Source organism: Artemia franciscana, unplaced genomic scaffold, assembly GCF_032884065.1.
Source record: "Artemia franciscana unplaced genomic scaffold, ASM3288406v1 Scaffold_1061, whole genome shotgun sequence".
NCBI lineage: Eukaryota > Metazoa > Arthropoda > Branchiopoda > Anostraca > Artemiidae > Artemia > Artemia franciscana.
The window spans coordinates 111,997-129,050 of NW_027062731.1; the positions used below are offsets into that span (position 1 = coordinate 111,997).

Sequence of the window (17,054 nt, forward strand, 5' to 3'; positions counted from 1 at the left end):
CCGGTTATGTCAATCACGTATCTAGGACTTGTGCTTATTTTCCCCACCAGGTTTCATTCCGATCTATCCAATATAAGTGTTTTCCAAGATTTTAGGTCCCCCTCCAACTCTCCGCAATGTCACCAGATCTGGCCGGGATTCAAAATAAGAGCTATGAGACACGATATCTTTCCAAACATCAAATTTTATTAAGATCCCATCACCAGTTTGTAAGTTAAAAACACTTCATTTTTTCAATTTTTTCTGAATTAACCGTTCCCCCACTCCCCACCAGATGAACAAATCGGAAAAACGACTATTTTTAATTTAATCTGGTCCGGTCCCTGATATGCCTGCCAAATTTCATCGTCCTAGCTCACCCGGAAGTGCCTAAAGTAGCAAAACCAGGACAGACCGACAGACTTACAGACAAACAGACTGACAGACCAACAGACAGACCGATAGAATTTGCAATCGCTACATGTCACTTGGTTAATACCAAGTGCCATAAAAACAACCAAATAAGTTTCAGTTCTCAGTATAATGAGCTCTCCTCTCTCAAAGCTTCAAAAACACCCCTTCTAAACATTGTCAAGAGGGAAATCAACAAACAGAAAGTGATCCATTGAAGACGGCTCTGTTGTTAAGTAGGGTTATACTATTGTCGATAATTCTTTAATTTCTTTTGGACTTTTCGATAAGAAGGGATTATAGCATCTCAAAGATAGCTTCGTATTTTTCTGTATTAGATGTATACACACATCATTGTGTGTATACATCCAAGGCTAACTCCAAGGCTAGTTCCACCCTTAGTAGCCATTGTTTATTAACAATGTTCATCTCAATCACAATTTGAACTTTGCTTAAAACAAAATATATATTTTTTAAACTTTCATAAGTATATTAGCAAATATATTAAACTGTCAATTTATTGTCAATCTATCAATATATATCAAAATGTCGATCTATTGTCAAACTGTCGAATATTACCACATATATTAAACTGTCAATCTATATTCATTTATTTTTTTTTTATTATGATTTTTTTTTCTCTTTTTCAATATCAAGAGAAATCAAAATAGCTTGAACCAAGGATTGTTTTCAATGAAAACGAAATTTTTCTGATTTAAAGAAAAAATAATATTTTCTCTGCCTAATTTAAATTAAACCTATTTTTCTCTCTTATTTTCTTATAAAGAAAGGAACGGTAGGATCAGTCCTACTCCTCTTAGTCTTTTGTCTTTAACAGCGTGACTCTGCTTTTTACGATAGCTTCTGACGGTTTTGGGTTCGATTTATTTATTTACGTCAATTTAAGGTAACCTTACATTTGAAAAATTCGTCGAAACTATATCTGCTCATCTTTGGTTTAATATAGGTCATTGCTTATATTTGTTCAGATGTTTTTGTGGATGGATACATATATATATATATATATATATATATATATATATATATATATATATATATATATATATATATATATATATATATATATATATATATATATATATATATATATATATATATATATATATATATATATATATATATATATATATATATATATATATATATATATATATATATATATATATATATATATATTATATTCAATATATAATAATCATATATATATGTATTTTGGGGGTGATACCTGACGTGGGGATGCCATGGATATTCTGTGATAGCCACAACACTGTGCTGGGTAGAGAATTTAGAGTGGCGAAACCCTATATAGGCCAGTGTATTCTCCTGATGAGCCCTTATGTTGGGTGTTGCTTCTGAATTATTTGTCTATATTATTTTTTCTATTGTTTGGTAAATGACGACTTATACTTATTGACGACAAGACTGCCTGTCCATGGATTTTTCTTTATGGTTGATTGTGTGTGGCTATGCTGTTTGACCTATGTGATTGTATGGATGAGTAGGGTTAAGGCCTCATTCAAGTGCTGGTCTATATTAATCACTAATTTAGGAAAACAGTCTTCCTTTTCTCCTTCTGTCTCTCTTTTTTTTGTGTTTGTGCTGTTGCATTGGTGATTTCTCTTTTCATGATATATATGTATATATATATATATATATATATATATATATATATATATATATATATATATATATATATATATATATAAAATATTGTGAAAGCCTGAACAACAAATTTTCTAAACTTGAGATACAGGCATAATAGAAAGTGGAGTTTTGCCATTAAGATAACCAGGCTTCCTTATTCGAGAATGTAATATAAAATTGGTCACCGTCAAATTAAATTATAGCAAGACTAACAATTGCAAAAACGTAAAAATTTCTTAAGAAACAATCTAATGTGAAAACAAAAATATCCAGGCAAGGACTAGAGAAGATACATAAAGCTATTAGCAAATGAATTGAAACAACTGTACTCAAGATTCAACGTCACTTCTCAGAACACACCAGATACAGAATTAGATCCAGGAGAGTTCCCGACGGCAAACCACTACATTTTTCACAGGGGAAAGATAAAATATATCGATTTGTTGTTTTCATCTGCTTTTCGTGAGAAAAATTCTTTTTTTTTATTTTCTACACACACCCTTCTAACAAAGTTTTCTAATCTCTGCAGTAAAATTATAAAATCTACTTTGTCAGGTGGCTTTTGAAATTATAATATATTTAGTGGTTAAATTGCATAATGGTGCAGGACATCATCATGAGAGGATCTTCTAAAGGAGGGTGAATGCAACAGGACCTATGCTCTAGATCTTTGGAAAATGACCTCTGCTAAGGACTTTCTCGACCCTGTTGGGAAATCCACATTACTGGGGACCTTGTGGTCGACTCCATTCAAACTTGATGTTCAGTTTTCCCGAAGGAAAGTGTAACCTAGTACTACCGGAGTCGGGATTCTGATTGATGGATAATTCCGCTGGGCTTGGCCTGTTTTTCTGGGTTTATTAGGGCTGAAAAGTCTCTTACTAGCTAATTTATCTACTGTAGTTTTCCTACCTGGAGTAGCACAATATTTGTAGGCATGAATGTCTAATGAGTAAGAGGTAAAAGGCTCTTGATTTTCCGTGCAGGATTTTGACTCTTGTTTATAGAAAAGTTTCACCTAGTGCTGAAAACTAGGTTGTATTCAAGATGAGCAAATGATTACAAAAGGCTTTGATTCAGACTTAAGGTTTCAGAGAGTTCTTGCTGTCTGTTTCTAAGCCGGTTGAAGCACTTTGATGCAGACTAGAGAATATGTGCTGGTCCCCGTCCTGCACTGCTTTTTGGGACCTTTGCTTTTTCTGACGCCAAAATTATTACAAGATACTACAAGATTATTATTACAGATTCAAAGAACATTAGAATTGCAACTTGGAAAGTTATGAAGCTACAAAATAACTATCATTTCGATATTTTGATATACAAATTCAGATACTTCGAAATTAAGTTATTAGGAGTTTCAGAAACTTATATCCTATGATTAAGAAACATGACAGTACGCGATAAAGAACTTGTTTACCCAGTCAGGAAGGATGGGATACATAGAAAGGGAAGAAGATACGAGATAAACAAGGAAACTGCTAGTCTCGTCTACGCTGGGAAGGTATTAATAAAAGAATGGGGATAACTCATTTTATAAGTAAGGAGTGCAAGGTATCAGTCACAAAAGTATATGCCTTTGTAGACCCAACTGATGAAACAAACTTACTCACAGATGAATTTGACTTAAAGTTGCAGGAATAAATAGAAAGGGTTCCAAGTAGAAATATAGTTTTTTATTAGGAGATTCTAAACCCTAGGTCGATAAAAATAGGAATAGACGGTGTCCTAACTTCGGTAAATTTGGTATAGGAAAAAAAAAACAGTACTAGCTACAGATTGCTGCAATTTTGCAAACATAATGATGTAGTTAAAATCAATACAGTGTCTGGTCTTAAAATATCCCAGAAGACTCTACGGTGAGGTATATTGACTGTTCAAAACAGGAGAGTTTAAGAGTTGATAAACGGAGGAAGATTCGTTAGATTGTTCCCAGAGAAATTCCTTACGGATTATTTTAGTATTTGGCAGAAGAATCATATTTCAAACAGTAGGCTGTTCAGAAATTGTTGTTCAATCCCGCTTTCTAGGACTGCTATGAGAGATGTTGAGATGGCTAGGAAAAGTTATGCAGATGAAGGATGACAGATTACCAAAGATTTTTTTTAGGCCAACCAAAAGGAATAAAGAGAAAGTAGGTTGTCTATGGCTTTGTTGGAAGAATGTAGTAAAGAAAAGTTTAAAAGAAATGGGAACTTCCTGGGTGGATATGCAGCTGTAAATAAATTAGGATGGAAGAGGAGTGTGCGTAGCTGTATTGGCATTAAATGGCTTGGTGTTGCCTTGAGTTATTATTAGTAGTAGAACTAGTAGTTAACATTGGGGTCCATTTTCTGAATTAGACCTGACGCCTCTTTTATAGAGCTAGATAAAAAGATTTTTTTTAGTATTTTTGAAAAATCCGTGTCTATATAGACAAATTGATTATAAGATGGAAACATGGTAGTATTTACATAATCAGTCTTAACAGTTCTCACAATCCCTTTGTTTATCCCATAGAAATTCGAATTTTTACTCTCGGTTATTTTAGCTAATTCATCGCTTTTTAGTGGATCAATGTGTGGATTCTCAGTTTGGAAATGATTTATTATTAAAATTTTGCATTTTTAGTTCACATACCAGTGTTTTTTTGCCGTTCTATGTCCCAAAATAAGTCAAATGGACTATTACTGGAAGACGGTTTGAGGACAGATTTAATTTCACATCGGAATAGGTTTTGCTCAAACAGTGACCTCCAACAAAAATATCAGTTAAAGTCTAAAAATCACTGCAGACTCTACGATTCTCAAGTTAAATTTAAAATCATAAAATCAAAAAGTGCAAACTATCAATTGGAAAACTTAGAATTAAAGCCTAAGACGCTTTTAATTCTTGTAAATGAAACCAAGTTTATCAACTCATTAAAATCTGCGATAAGCTCATTTAAGAAAGCACTAAGTGGTTTATACGCTACATATAAAAAAATTCTATTTATATTTTGCAATTCCAAGTTAAAAATTTTAGTCTTACCTTCAATCCATAAACCCAAATTTTTTCTCACTGTATTTCTCTCATTCTTCGTTATAAGAAAATCTACGACTCCTTTGCTTTCAATTGATTGGTCGTTTGCATCATATTCTGGAAATTAATAAGTGAAGATAGATTTGATAGGACTTAAAATAGTTGAAATTAAAATAGTCAAAAGTACCAATTATATGAAAATTCGAAAAAAAATTGTCATTACGCCCCAGAAAATTTAGATTAGCTACAAGGGAGTGTCAATTCAACAAGCAGCTCACTGCAAAATTTCTGAACAAGTTTGTGGCGGATATATATTAGAAATCTTGTAAAGAAGCTTTTCACTAATAATAGATATCTCCTCTTGTCCAATTTATGCAAGTTGTAATGTAAAATACGATAGAGCCCTAGATGTGACCATAAAAAATATGATGACACTGACCTATGGTAATAACAAATAAAATGGTGCCCTAACAATGGTAATCTACCTGTGGTCCTATCAATTACAATGGCACCCTTGCCTGTGGCCATAAAAATCCAAGTACGCCCTACCTGGTGTATCCATGCATAATACGCCATCCTCTAATGCTGCCATCTTCTCTACTACAGGATAATACAGGTAATTCCATGCCTGTGTTGATAATATCAGTCATTCCATGCCTCCGTTGGTACTACCAATCACCCCATACCTGTGTTGATTTAGGATGACGTTATTCCAGTCTCCCTTACTGGAACTTTAGATGTATTTTATAATAGTAAAAAAGTTGAGTTCAGAGAAATAACGAATGATAAAATTTTTTTCTTCAAGTTTTATTTGACTAAACCTATTTTACTATCAAAAATAAGTGGTTTCTTTACATTTTCGGAAGTTGATAGTTGAATTGGCAGCAAAAACAGCAATGATACAAACATAAGAGTATACAACTTAACATTAGAAATTACGGGAAAGTGTCCGATAACCCTCGAATGGGATGAGATATGTTTAAAACACATTCTATAATTGAGAAAATTTAAGTTGGAGGAAATAGCTATGTTTCACAGTGAAAGTAAACATGAAGCATATGCATAGACTACAAGATTCTTTAAATGCAATTGTGAAACATATAACAGAGTAGGTTAATTAGTATGGTTAAATATCGGGAAAGGGTTTCATCGATAGAAGACAATAGGCTAGTTAAACAAGTATTTTTAATGATGCCTAAAGATAGGAGGAAGGGTTCTTAGCCAAATCAGGTGAAGAATATATTAGACCGTTCAGGGCTAGGTAATTACTGGAATGAGGGAAATTGGATAGGAGAGATGGTAGGGATTGTATCTAGGCTAGTTGCTACTAGGCTAGAATCTCAGGAAGTTCAGGTTTGCCAAGCTGAGAAGGCCACCGTGTCATCCCTTGGGATATATGTAGAGGTCAAGGAGAACTGAGAGAAAAAGTTTACTTAAAAATGGTATTATCTCTGGATGATTTGAAACGGGTAATGTATGTAAGGGGGAATTTTATACCTCTTGGAGAACGTAGGAAATATTTAGGGAGTAATAGATTGAGGGATGGTCCTTACAGTTGCTCTATGTGTGGAGAGATGGATGAGTCTTTGTATCATTTCTTAGCGGATTGTAGGGAGTTGAGGGAGTTACACTCGGGAATATTTGGTAGGGAGGTCAGGACGAGACATTGAATTTTGGAAATTTTGAGAAGTAGGCGTTACTTAAGTATAAATAAAATTAGAAAGTTCGTCCGGGTAGGTATGAGGTATCGTCTTGATTTTCTTACATAACTAGTTTTAGTGTCTTTTCAGATTATGTTTTGTTGCTTTATTTTTTCGCTTGTTTTGTGTATGTCACCATGGCCCAGTTGGGCTTTTGTGTGAAGAAATCTATCTATCTGTCTATCTATTGAGGATAATGAGTTGAATCAATATGGGAAAAAAAGTTATATATATATATATATATATATATATATATATATATATATATATTATATATATATATATATATATATATATATATCAATATTTGTTATTTTTTATTGCAATTATGAGAACAAAAATGTTTCTGAATAGAAAATTTTTTGTTATATGTTTTAAATGGTTATCACTTGTTTACTCACTCTGTCTCTCTCTCTATCCTGGGAATCAATAGTTGATAACCCTTAATGGGTACCCAAAATAAATTATTTCTTTTCTCATTGGGACATTAGTTTGAAACAAGCAGTGTGAGAGCCACGCGCGAAAAATGAATAACGTGGACAGACGAAAACTAAAGAAAATCTTCTTACTTTGAAAAATTATTAAAATTTAAATGATGAGTTATAGAGATTGTCTGTGCAGAGGACAAAATTCAGTTAAAAAATGATTGGCGATATAAGGAAACACGAGTCTCCACCAGTAGATTGTTAAATGTGACTTATCCGTCGTGATCCTAACGCATTTATCGAATTATTTGATGTGTTAATGCAGACCAAAAAAAATAGTATTGCATATTTCTTTGAAGATTACCCAGAGTTTCAATTACTCCCACCATTTCTCTAGTGAGCCGACAAGTGATTAGCTTGGTGATTACTGGTAGTAAACGTCTATTTCATTGAATGTAAGTTAGTTTGTTATTATCAGTGTGTGAGTCAACAGTAGAAATTTTCTAAACTTGTCCAATAGCTTTGTACACACTTGGTAGCTGGACGGCTTGTGAGAACTGCAATATTTTTTACGCATGATGAAAAGTGTAAATTATACAATCCATGTAGAGTACACAGAAGATATGCAGTACAATTTGCTATGGAAAATAGCTATGGAAAATGTGGGAAAATAGCTATTGTAGTATAATTGTAAAAAAAAAACTAAACGAGATTGTAGTTCATTTTTAAGTAACTGTTATGGTAGTGGTTTTACATTGCTTTAGAAGGAAGAACCTGGTATAATCTACAATTGTTGGAATAACAAGAGAATCTGGCTACTATTTCATCTTTTTGAAGAGAATGGCTATTATGATTACATATCTACTGATTTTTCTTTGATGGTTACAAAGAGTGAAGCCTAATTTGAAAATATTTCGTTAGGTATTTCTTCAAAAAAGCAAATTAAAAACTTTAATTTTACAGATTGAATGAGAGCACTATCATTGACTTCACGAGCAGTTTCATTAAGAGTGAACTTATATTTTACTATACAATATGTGATCCTGACTGCACTTAACGATCAATCCATGGTGAATCCAAATTATTTACCTCTATTAGTTATTGTCGATAACTGCCCGTACGTAGACCACCAAATCTAAATAAGAAGCAAAGACATTTGTAACATTTATAAGCAAACTTACAAATATTATTAGAATATTTAAAGTTAAAGCACTAGAATCAGCATTATACAGCTATGAAAGTACATTTTCCCCTAAGAAGTCATTCAGGCAAAGGAAGTCTACATATTTGCAGAGAAATTCAGTGCAAGTGTGAACACAAAATCGGAAAAAAATACAATGGTATATTGAACTAGCTTTCAAAGTGAGAACATCTCAAATAACCAGATTATATTGATTCAAAGTTCAAAGTAAAAGGATTTGGTTTGAATTGGATATTTATGAGCTGTGAGTAAAACCGGCCTACTTTAGTGTGACTAAATTTATATAACTATATTAGCGGATTAGTGTATCTGAATTGAATAAATTCATTTTTCGCTCGACTATATTCTGTTAACGGGGGATAGTCACACACCCCTTTGGCTTTGAAGATCTGAGTGTCCGTACCGCATTGACGTACTATGTTGCAAATTTAACCTGAAGGATTCTATTTGGAGCGCTAAAGGCGACTTTATTTTTTTTGCCTTGTTTATTTAACCCCAGACCTAAGGAGTGAGAAATGTCAATATTTCTTTGTCCTGGTTGTGGTCGATCTTGTGGCAAGAGGATCACCCTGCAATACACAAAATGTCTCGAGATGTTTCACCCACAGTGTGCGGGAATTTCCCCAATTGAGCATAAAGAAAAACCGAATTGGATTTGCTTCATCTGTTCAAATAATGATGAAGTTCATGAATCTTGCATCTCTAATAATAATCCCAGTATATCCCCGATAAACAGCAGTCAAAAATCCATTCCTGCTAATGCCAATTTTGTAGCTGAAAACTCGTGCAGTCGAGGCGTGGACCTGTCAATCCAGTCTTTTTCAAGACCAAAAAACCATTCCACTGAAGTAATTGCAACTGACAATATATCTGACGTCACAAGCCAGCCAGTCAATGCATGCGATTTTGATAAAACTTTTGTGTCAGAGACAGGAATTTTGCATGTCGTAGTTAATTCGATATTATTCTTCGCTCTTGATTCGTTGAAAGCAGGAATAAGTGCTGATGAAATATCTAACGCAATGGCAGGATTCTATTGTTTAGAGGAGTTTAATGTAGCAAAAACGCTGCTCGCATGTCTGTGACCTAAAGCTGGTAGATTGCAAGAAAGGAGAGGAAAAACAGCTGAAAAGACTACTGCCTCGGACATAATGCATGTTATCATAGAACTTGATTCGAAACAGTTCATATGGCCTGTAATCGTCCCACGGGGCTTTAATGAATGTCCAGTATTAAAGCTTGACCTTAGCGTCCGGCTTGATAAACTTGTTTATGACTACTCCCGAAAGCTTGAAAGAACACTGTCTTCTATTGAGCGTATCGAATCTAATTTAGAGAAAAAAATAACGCCTGGCAATGATCTTGATCTCAATCCTCCCACTGTGCCCCACCATGAATGGCCGCCTCTCCCACTAAAGACTGTCCCATTAGAGACCATAGTGATAAAAAACCCACCCGCTCTCCCACTGAAGGATCCTGTCTGCCGCAAGAAAGAATTTGAAAAGACAGGGTGTGCAAATATTCGTTATGTTAAAGCGACTAAGGATAGTGTTATGGTATCGGTACCATGTCAAGATGCATCGTAGCTCAGTTGTGATCTAAAGGTTAATTTTCCTGAAGGCATAATAACTTCCAAGCCTCGGAAATTTTTTGGAATTATCAGGAGTGTGGACATTGATTTTAATGTTAGTGCCTACGCATTGGACTTTCCGGGTATAATCGAGTTTAATCGGCTAGGAAAATCGCAAACTGTAAGAGTTATTTTTCAAAGAGAAGAATACCTGCATTTTTACATTACACATGGCATCAAATTTGGTTATGAGCTTTTCCGAGTGGAACGTGATCGTATTCAGCCTAGGCGTTATTTTAAATGTCAAGGTTTTAACCATGTTCAAAATCAGTGTAAATCTGAATGTTGCAAATGTGCCCGTTGTAGCGGTAATCACATTTCGACTAAAGATTCCCCATGTCAAGGGCCAGTTAAATGCGCCAGTTGTGGCTCGAATGATCATCCAGTTTACAGCTTTAGGTATCCGATTTTAAAGAAGTTTTGTAAATGAATATATTACTTCGTATTACGTCCTTTGATTCAAATGATGTGTTAGGGAAATTACCTGTACTTCATAGTTTTTTGAATGAAAAATCATCGTTATTATGTCTTCAGGAACACCACCTCCTTGATCATTCGTTGAATCTGCTTTCTAGTTTGTCTACTCAGCATTATATTTTTGCTGTTCCCGCTACACCGACTGGTGGGTGTCTCTCCGGTGGTTTAGCTACTATTTTACCCAAGTCTCTTAATGCTACTATTCTAGCAATTGATACGAATTTTTTCGCTTGTAGTTTTTCAAACGTAGTTTTAATTAATTGTTATTTTCCGACTGATTACCATGATGATATTTCTTTTGATGTATTTACTCAATGCTGTTTTAATCTTAGTAGTTTTATCTCTAGTTTACAGTCAAATTTGCGTACTTATATTTTAGGTGATTTTAACTGTGATCCAAACATAGCAAATGAAAGGAGTACAATTTTATCATCTTGTATTCCTAATTTTTCTGTTTTATCGAAGTCCCAGGATTTTACTTATATTCATTGGAGCGGTAGTACAACTAATATTGATCATGTTTTTTCTTCTATCACAAGTGATTCTTTGCCTGTTATTATTGTAATCGAAGATTTCACCTTTAGTGATCACATGCCGCTTCAGTTCCTTTTACCACCTTTGGCTTCTCGTCCTTCCCCAGTTCGTTTTTCTGGTAATAAGCTTCCTAAATTTTTTGATCGGGTTAATTGGAATCCAAATTTTAAACCGCTTTACCAAGAAAGATTTGGGACTTTAATTGATAAAGTTTTTATTCCTGATAGTTTGGATTCAATGGACAGTAATCCTTCTTTGACTATTAATTGTCTTTATTTTGAATTAATCCATTGCTTAAAGTATGGTGCTGCGGCAGTTTTTCATACTAATAGGATTAGATTGGGCGCGCAAAAAACCTTTTTGGAGCCTCAATCCTTTTTTGGTAAATTCTAATAAGGCGGCAAAATAAGCATATTGGGAATGGCGGGCGCTTGGTAAGCCTAGAGACTCGCATCCAGCTTTTTTGCTAATGAAAAAGAGAAAGGCCGAATTCCAAGCGGAGCTCCGTCGTCATAATAACCTGGTCATAGGAGAAGCTTCTTCAAACATTGATAACGACAAGGACAAGAATCTCCTTTGGAATGTTCTCCAAGGTAATAGGCGGACTAACATGCCTGATACTAATTCCACACCATCACTAAGAGAGTGGGTAAATTACTTTTCTGAATTTTCGACTTCACACGATTCTAACAGTGTTGTGTTGCAATTAGACGAAAGGTTGAAGAGTTTGTCAACTGGTTACAGGATTTCTGAGGATATGTTACGTAGAGCAATCAAAGCGTTAAAGGCGCAGTCGGCTAAGGATCATGATGGCGTATTTGCTAATCACCTCAAACTTGCTCCTTCTTCTTTTCTTATTACTCTACTGGCATTTTTCAACCTGTTACTTATTACTGGTTTAGTACAATCGTCATTGTATATTGGCATAGTTACGCCTATTCCTAAGAGCGGGAAAAAAGACTTGTCATCTTGTAGTTCCTGGAGGCCAATTACTAGGGGTTCTATGATTGGGAAAGTGTTTGAGTTGTGTTTGAAGGATCTTCTTGAAATTCTTGACACTGGTTCTAATCAAGTTTGCTTCCAGAGAGGTTTGGGATGTGACCACGCCCATGCATCTTTAAGCAAAGCTATTGAAGAAGCGAGAATCTCTGGTCAACCGCTATACGCCCTCTTGATTGATATCAAAGGGGCCTTTGATAACATTTCTCATGCATCTGCACTGCTCGCTTTAATCCATGCTGGATTGACCCTAGCTGTCATTCGAGTCCTTCGCTCTTGATATTCTGGATTAAAGATCCGTATTTGTCCGAGTTCCTCTTCATCTCAGTCCAAATTAATTCAGGTGGGTAGAGGAATAAGACAAGGAGGAATTATTTCTCCTTATATATTCAATTCATATGTTTAGCTACTGCCCTTAATTCTCTTTCCTGCTCTTTTGTTTTATTATCTCGAAATCTGTCTTACATTGCATATGCTGATGACACTATCCTTCTAATCCGGTCCAAGTCTAGTCTTGTTTCTAATTTTAATATTTTAATTAATTGTTTAAAAGGTTTGGGCCTTTCTATCAGTTTTGAAAAATGTCAATTTTCTGTTGTAAATTGTTTAGAGGATAATGTCAGGACGACTCTCGATTGCGGCAATGGTGTTAATTTTTCAGTCGTCGCCAATAGTCACTTATTAGGGATTACCTTATGCTGCTTCGAAAAGAGATTCTAAACCAGTCCTGGTTCAGCATGTTCAGATGAAATTACGCAAGCCATTTGGTCTTTTAATTCGTCTTTGGGGTCTTTACCGTCAGGACGTCCTTGGTCGTATGTATAGCGCAGTTTCCCTGCCTCGCGTATTGTTCCCGTCCCTCCTCTTCCGTAATTTCAGACCTTCTGATCATTCGCCCATTAAAGCTTCTTTTTTTAAATTTTGTAAATTTTTACTTGGTTCCCCCTTTCTTTTAGTGACACTGAGATTGTTTTAAAGCTTAAAGTGAAGGATCCTGTAGTCTGTATTAAGAAAAAATATAAAACATTTGAAGATAAGGCAAAAATTAACCTTTTAGGCCACAATTTATTTCCGTTTTTTAGTAACAGTTCTGGCTCTTGATGATTTATAGGCTAAACTATTTAGCAAGGGTTTTTGTATCTTTTTTTTCCTATCTTTTTAAGTCTTTGATAAATATTTGAGAGGTTTTGATTGTAAGTGTTTTCATTTGTCTTTTCTTTATATTATATTGTAGCGTACTCCTCATTTTTTGAGGGAAAAAAAGAAGATAAATAAATAAATAAAACCAAAGCTTTTGATCTTACAACCTCGCATACTCTTATGGTTTTGAAAAATATACTTTTCATTTCTTTTAATCAAGTAGTTAATATTCGGAAAGTAGAAAGTTTACGGTAGGCCAAGAAGATCAAAATATACTATATTCTTTGCTGTTTGAAAGGCATACAGCTAATGTCCCGTCTTTATGTTTGATAGACTACTATTATTAATGATCAGGGTATTGTTAAGAGTGAATTTTTTCAAGAAAATCCAAGGATATACTATAGGATTTATATTCGAACGTGTACAAATCTAAGTTAAATACTTTGCGTATTTGATTTGTGTTCATGATTAGAGGTCTGGCAAAAAAATATCATCATGGTGGATTTCCCAATCTCAATTTCAATGGCTCGTCAAATGTGCGCTCTAAAAAGGTGTGCTCCCAAAGGGTGGTCAGATACGGCTTACCTGGGCTATATAATAAGAGAAAGGTTGAGAGGGATTGACCGATTGCCAAAGAATTTCCTTTGTGAAAAATTTTCTAAGGCTAGACGAAAGGCAGGTCATCCTTCGTTGAAACGAGAGGATGTCATAAGAAAAAATTTACGTGAAATTTGAACTCTTGGGGAGAGTGTAAAGAGGGTTAACTTGATTAGATTTGGATGGAAGCAGAGTTTGTATAGACTTGTTGATTTCCGGTGGCAACAAAAACACTGTATCTGTTGAAAGAAGATTCTAAAGATGTCACTAATAGTACAACAATAATCTGTTTTGGAAAAATAATATTTTCACCCTTGGTGTAGTTCCTTTTCTAGAATGAAGCTGATATATCCAACTTGAAGGTATGCAACTCCATTAAGGGATTTTAAATAAAACATTCAGTTGATTTCTTGAAAAAATTAAGAACCATGTATAATTCTGGAAATAACATACCAAGCACCTTCGATGCAATTTCCATGCATGCGAGTATCAATGATAGAAAATCAGAGTCTTTACTGCATCACCAACTTGAATCCAAGTATTTTGTAATAGAAGAATCAGCAAGAGGCTAGGAATTGATGTTCTAGTGAATTTCTTTGAATTACGCAATAAATATTCCATTCGTATTTAGTTTGAAGAATCTTATTATGATAAATAGCAGGCTTTCCTAATGACCACCCTCTATAAGGGCTTCTTGCAAGTATTGAGGTCAAATATTTATAAATTGTGCACTTTCTTTAAAGTTTCTTACAAAAACTTACAAAAAGGGTTTACATATCTTAAATCTATTACAAACTCAAATTTTTTTTATAAAAGGTGTTTTTTTTTATCTTTAAGAGTATTCCAACTGTTATGAATATTATCAATCATTGTAAGGATAAAATACAAAATTTTGGTCAAAAAGAGAATTTCAAACAAGGTGTAAAAATCAGATAAGCTCATAGAAATTTAGAAAATCGGCTACAGGAGTAAAAAGAAAGTATAGCAAATTAATAAATTTCTGAGCACTGTTCCAGTGACAGTGTTAACGCATACGAAACAGTAGACAAAATAAAACAATAAATTCCAATATACGTGCCCAGGCAAAGCTGAGAAAAGCAAACAAGTAAAGAAGCATTGAAACCATTTCAAAATATCGGTTCGGCAACCACTAGAAGATACAGTTTAGTAACGTATTTTTATCTGAAACAAATACTTTCGTAATTGGAATTTATTGTGTTGATTTCATGGGTTTAAGAACAGAGCAAATTTATACATAAACAATCGAATTAACAAAGTAAACAAGAGTCATCACTTGCCAAGATTTAAAATAATGAAAGTTGAAAAAAAAGAATTGAGAGTGAGGGAATCATGGGCGAAGAAAAAATGACCGTGGATTGTAGGTTTATATGACTTTATTCCTTATAGTTTTTTCTTAAAGTTTCAATAATTTCTTACAAAAGTAGAAAAAGTAAAAACATTTCAAACGTATTTTGTTTTCAGTAAAGCACAAATTACGTTTTAGTTTTGAGAAGGCACGGGGTTATCAGCCCGGCTCATGTTAATTTTTGCTCGTTATGTGTTTGACTCGGATTTTTCTTGTAGTTTCTCTTTGTTTTGAGTTTCACTTGTTTATTGATAGCAATGTGTGGTAGTTTTAAACTTGGAAGATTATTTGACTTTATTTTTGCTTGTTCTTGGCTTAATGGAGTTCTTTACTTTTTTTTGAAAAACTTGTTTTGTGGAAAAAGTTTTTTAAATTAATTTCCGTTCGTTTTTTATTGACATAATTTGGTGAAATTCTAGTTAATTGACTTCTTGCTATCTCAGAAAGGGTTTAGGCTAGGAAAATGAAACTTTCAGGGACAGGTCTACGGGCTAAAGTATGTCCCGGGAAGGTATTTTAAAGTACCCACCTCCACTCCTTCTTCCTCTAGAGGGCCCTGAAATGTGCTTATATGACAGGTCTATACCTATTGAAATTTTGACAAAACAACATTTTACCTTAATTTCTAGTTACTAGTTGCTTTTTCTCTGCCTTTAGCTCTGAAAATGCGATTCCTGTTATTTGAGTAGAATTTTGAGCCATATCAATATTTTTATCAAAATTTAGGAAATGTGTTGGCATATCTTTAAAACCTTATAAAATGAAATTAAGCAAAGTTATAAAGCTGAAAACAATTTTGTTGTACTTCAATTAAGCAGAAGATCTACTTTGCAAGGTTTCACTTTTATAACACACATATTTTTAAAGGTCATCAAAGGCCAGGACCCTTTAGAGGGAGAAGGAGTGGAGGTAGTTGCTTCAAAATACTTCCCCGGGACATAATTTAGTCTGTAGATACATCCCTGAAAGTTTCATTTTTCCTAGCCTAAACCCTTACTGAGATAACAAGAAGTCAATTAACTAGAATTTTACCCATAATTTCTTCGTTGATAAAATAATATTATATACCTTTTCAGTTTTTTTTTATAAGAATCTACAGTATGGGTTGCTATTTTCATGTCGGAGAAACTTTTTCAACAATTTTAATCCTAACACAAATAGTATTTCTTAAATTTGATTTTATAGTTTCTGAAGTTGAATGAAGAAAAATTAATATCATTCCCAAAAGATTCTATCTATGCTCTTTTACAACCTGGATACAATTACCCTCTTTTTATGGCACTTGGTTTAACCAAGTGACAGATAACAATCGCCAATTCTGTCGGTCTGTCTGTCTGTCGGTCTGTCTGTCGGTCCCGGTTTTGCTACTCTAGGCACTTCCAGGTAAGCTAGGACGATGAAATTTTCCAAGCCTATCAGGGACCGGACCAGATCAAATTAGAAATAGTCGTTTTCCCGATTTGACCATCTGGGGGGGGGGAGCCGGTTAATTCGGAAAAATAGAAAAAATGAAGTATTTTTAACTTATGAGCGGGTGATTGGATCTTAAATGAAATTTGAAGTTTGGAATTATATTGTGTCTCACAGCTTTTATTTTAAATCCCGACCGGATCTGATGACATTGGGGGGAGTTGGAGGGGGAGAAACATAAAATCTTGGAAAACACTTAGAGTGGAGGGATCGGGATGAAACTTGATGGGAAAAATAAGCGCAAGTCCCAGATACATGATTTACATAGTCGGAACTGATTCGTTCTCTTTTTAGGTAGTTGGGGGGGGAGTAATTCTTAAAAATTAGAAAAAATGAGGTATTTTCAACTTACGAACGGGTGATTGGATCTCAATGAAATTTGATGTTTAGAAAGATATCCTGTCTTAGAGCTCTTATTTTAAATCCCGACCGGGTCTGGTGACGGGGGCGGGGAGTTGGGAGG

General features: G+C 34.3%; 1 protein-coding gene across 2 annotated transcripts in view; it reads right to left on the reverse strand.

Annotated features, from left to right (window-relative positions):
- LOC136042302 (macrophage mannose receptor 1-like) overlaps window positions 1-17,054 on the reverse strand; it is a 55,532-nt gene that overhangs the window by 26,230 nt on the left and 12,248 nt on the right. Inside the window, exons 1-2 of one of the 2 annotated variants that reach the window (XM_065727250.1) lie at window positions 14,830-14,921; window positions 5,062-5,169 (exon numbers count right to left, since the gene is read on the reverse strand). In XM_065727250.1, the coding sequence (XP_065583322.1) occupies window positions 5,062-5,169; window positions 14,830-14,881 (160 nt within the window). In that variant the 5' untranslated portion in view covers window positions 14,882-14,921. Of the gene's footprint in view, window positions 1-5,061; window positions 5,170-14,829; window positions 14,922-17,054 lie in introns of those variants that run through there. The other variant, XM_065727252.1, reaches the window with a different exon arrangement.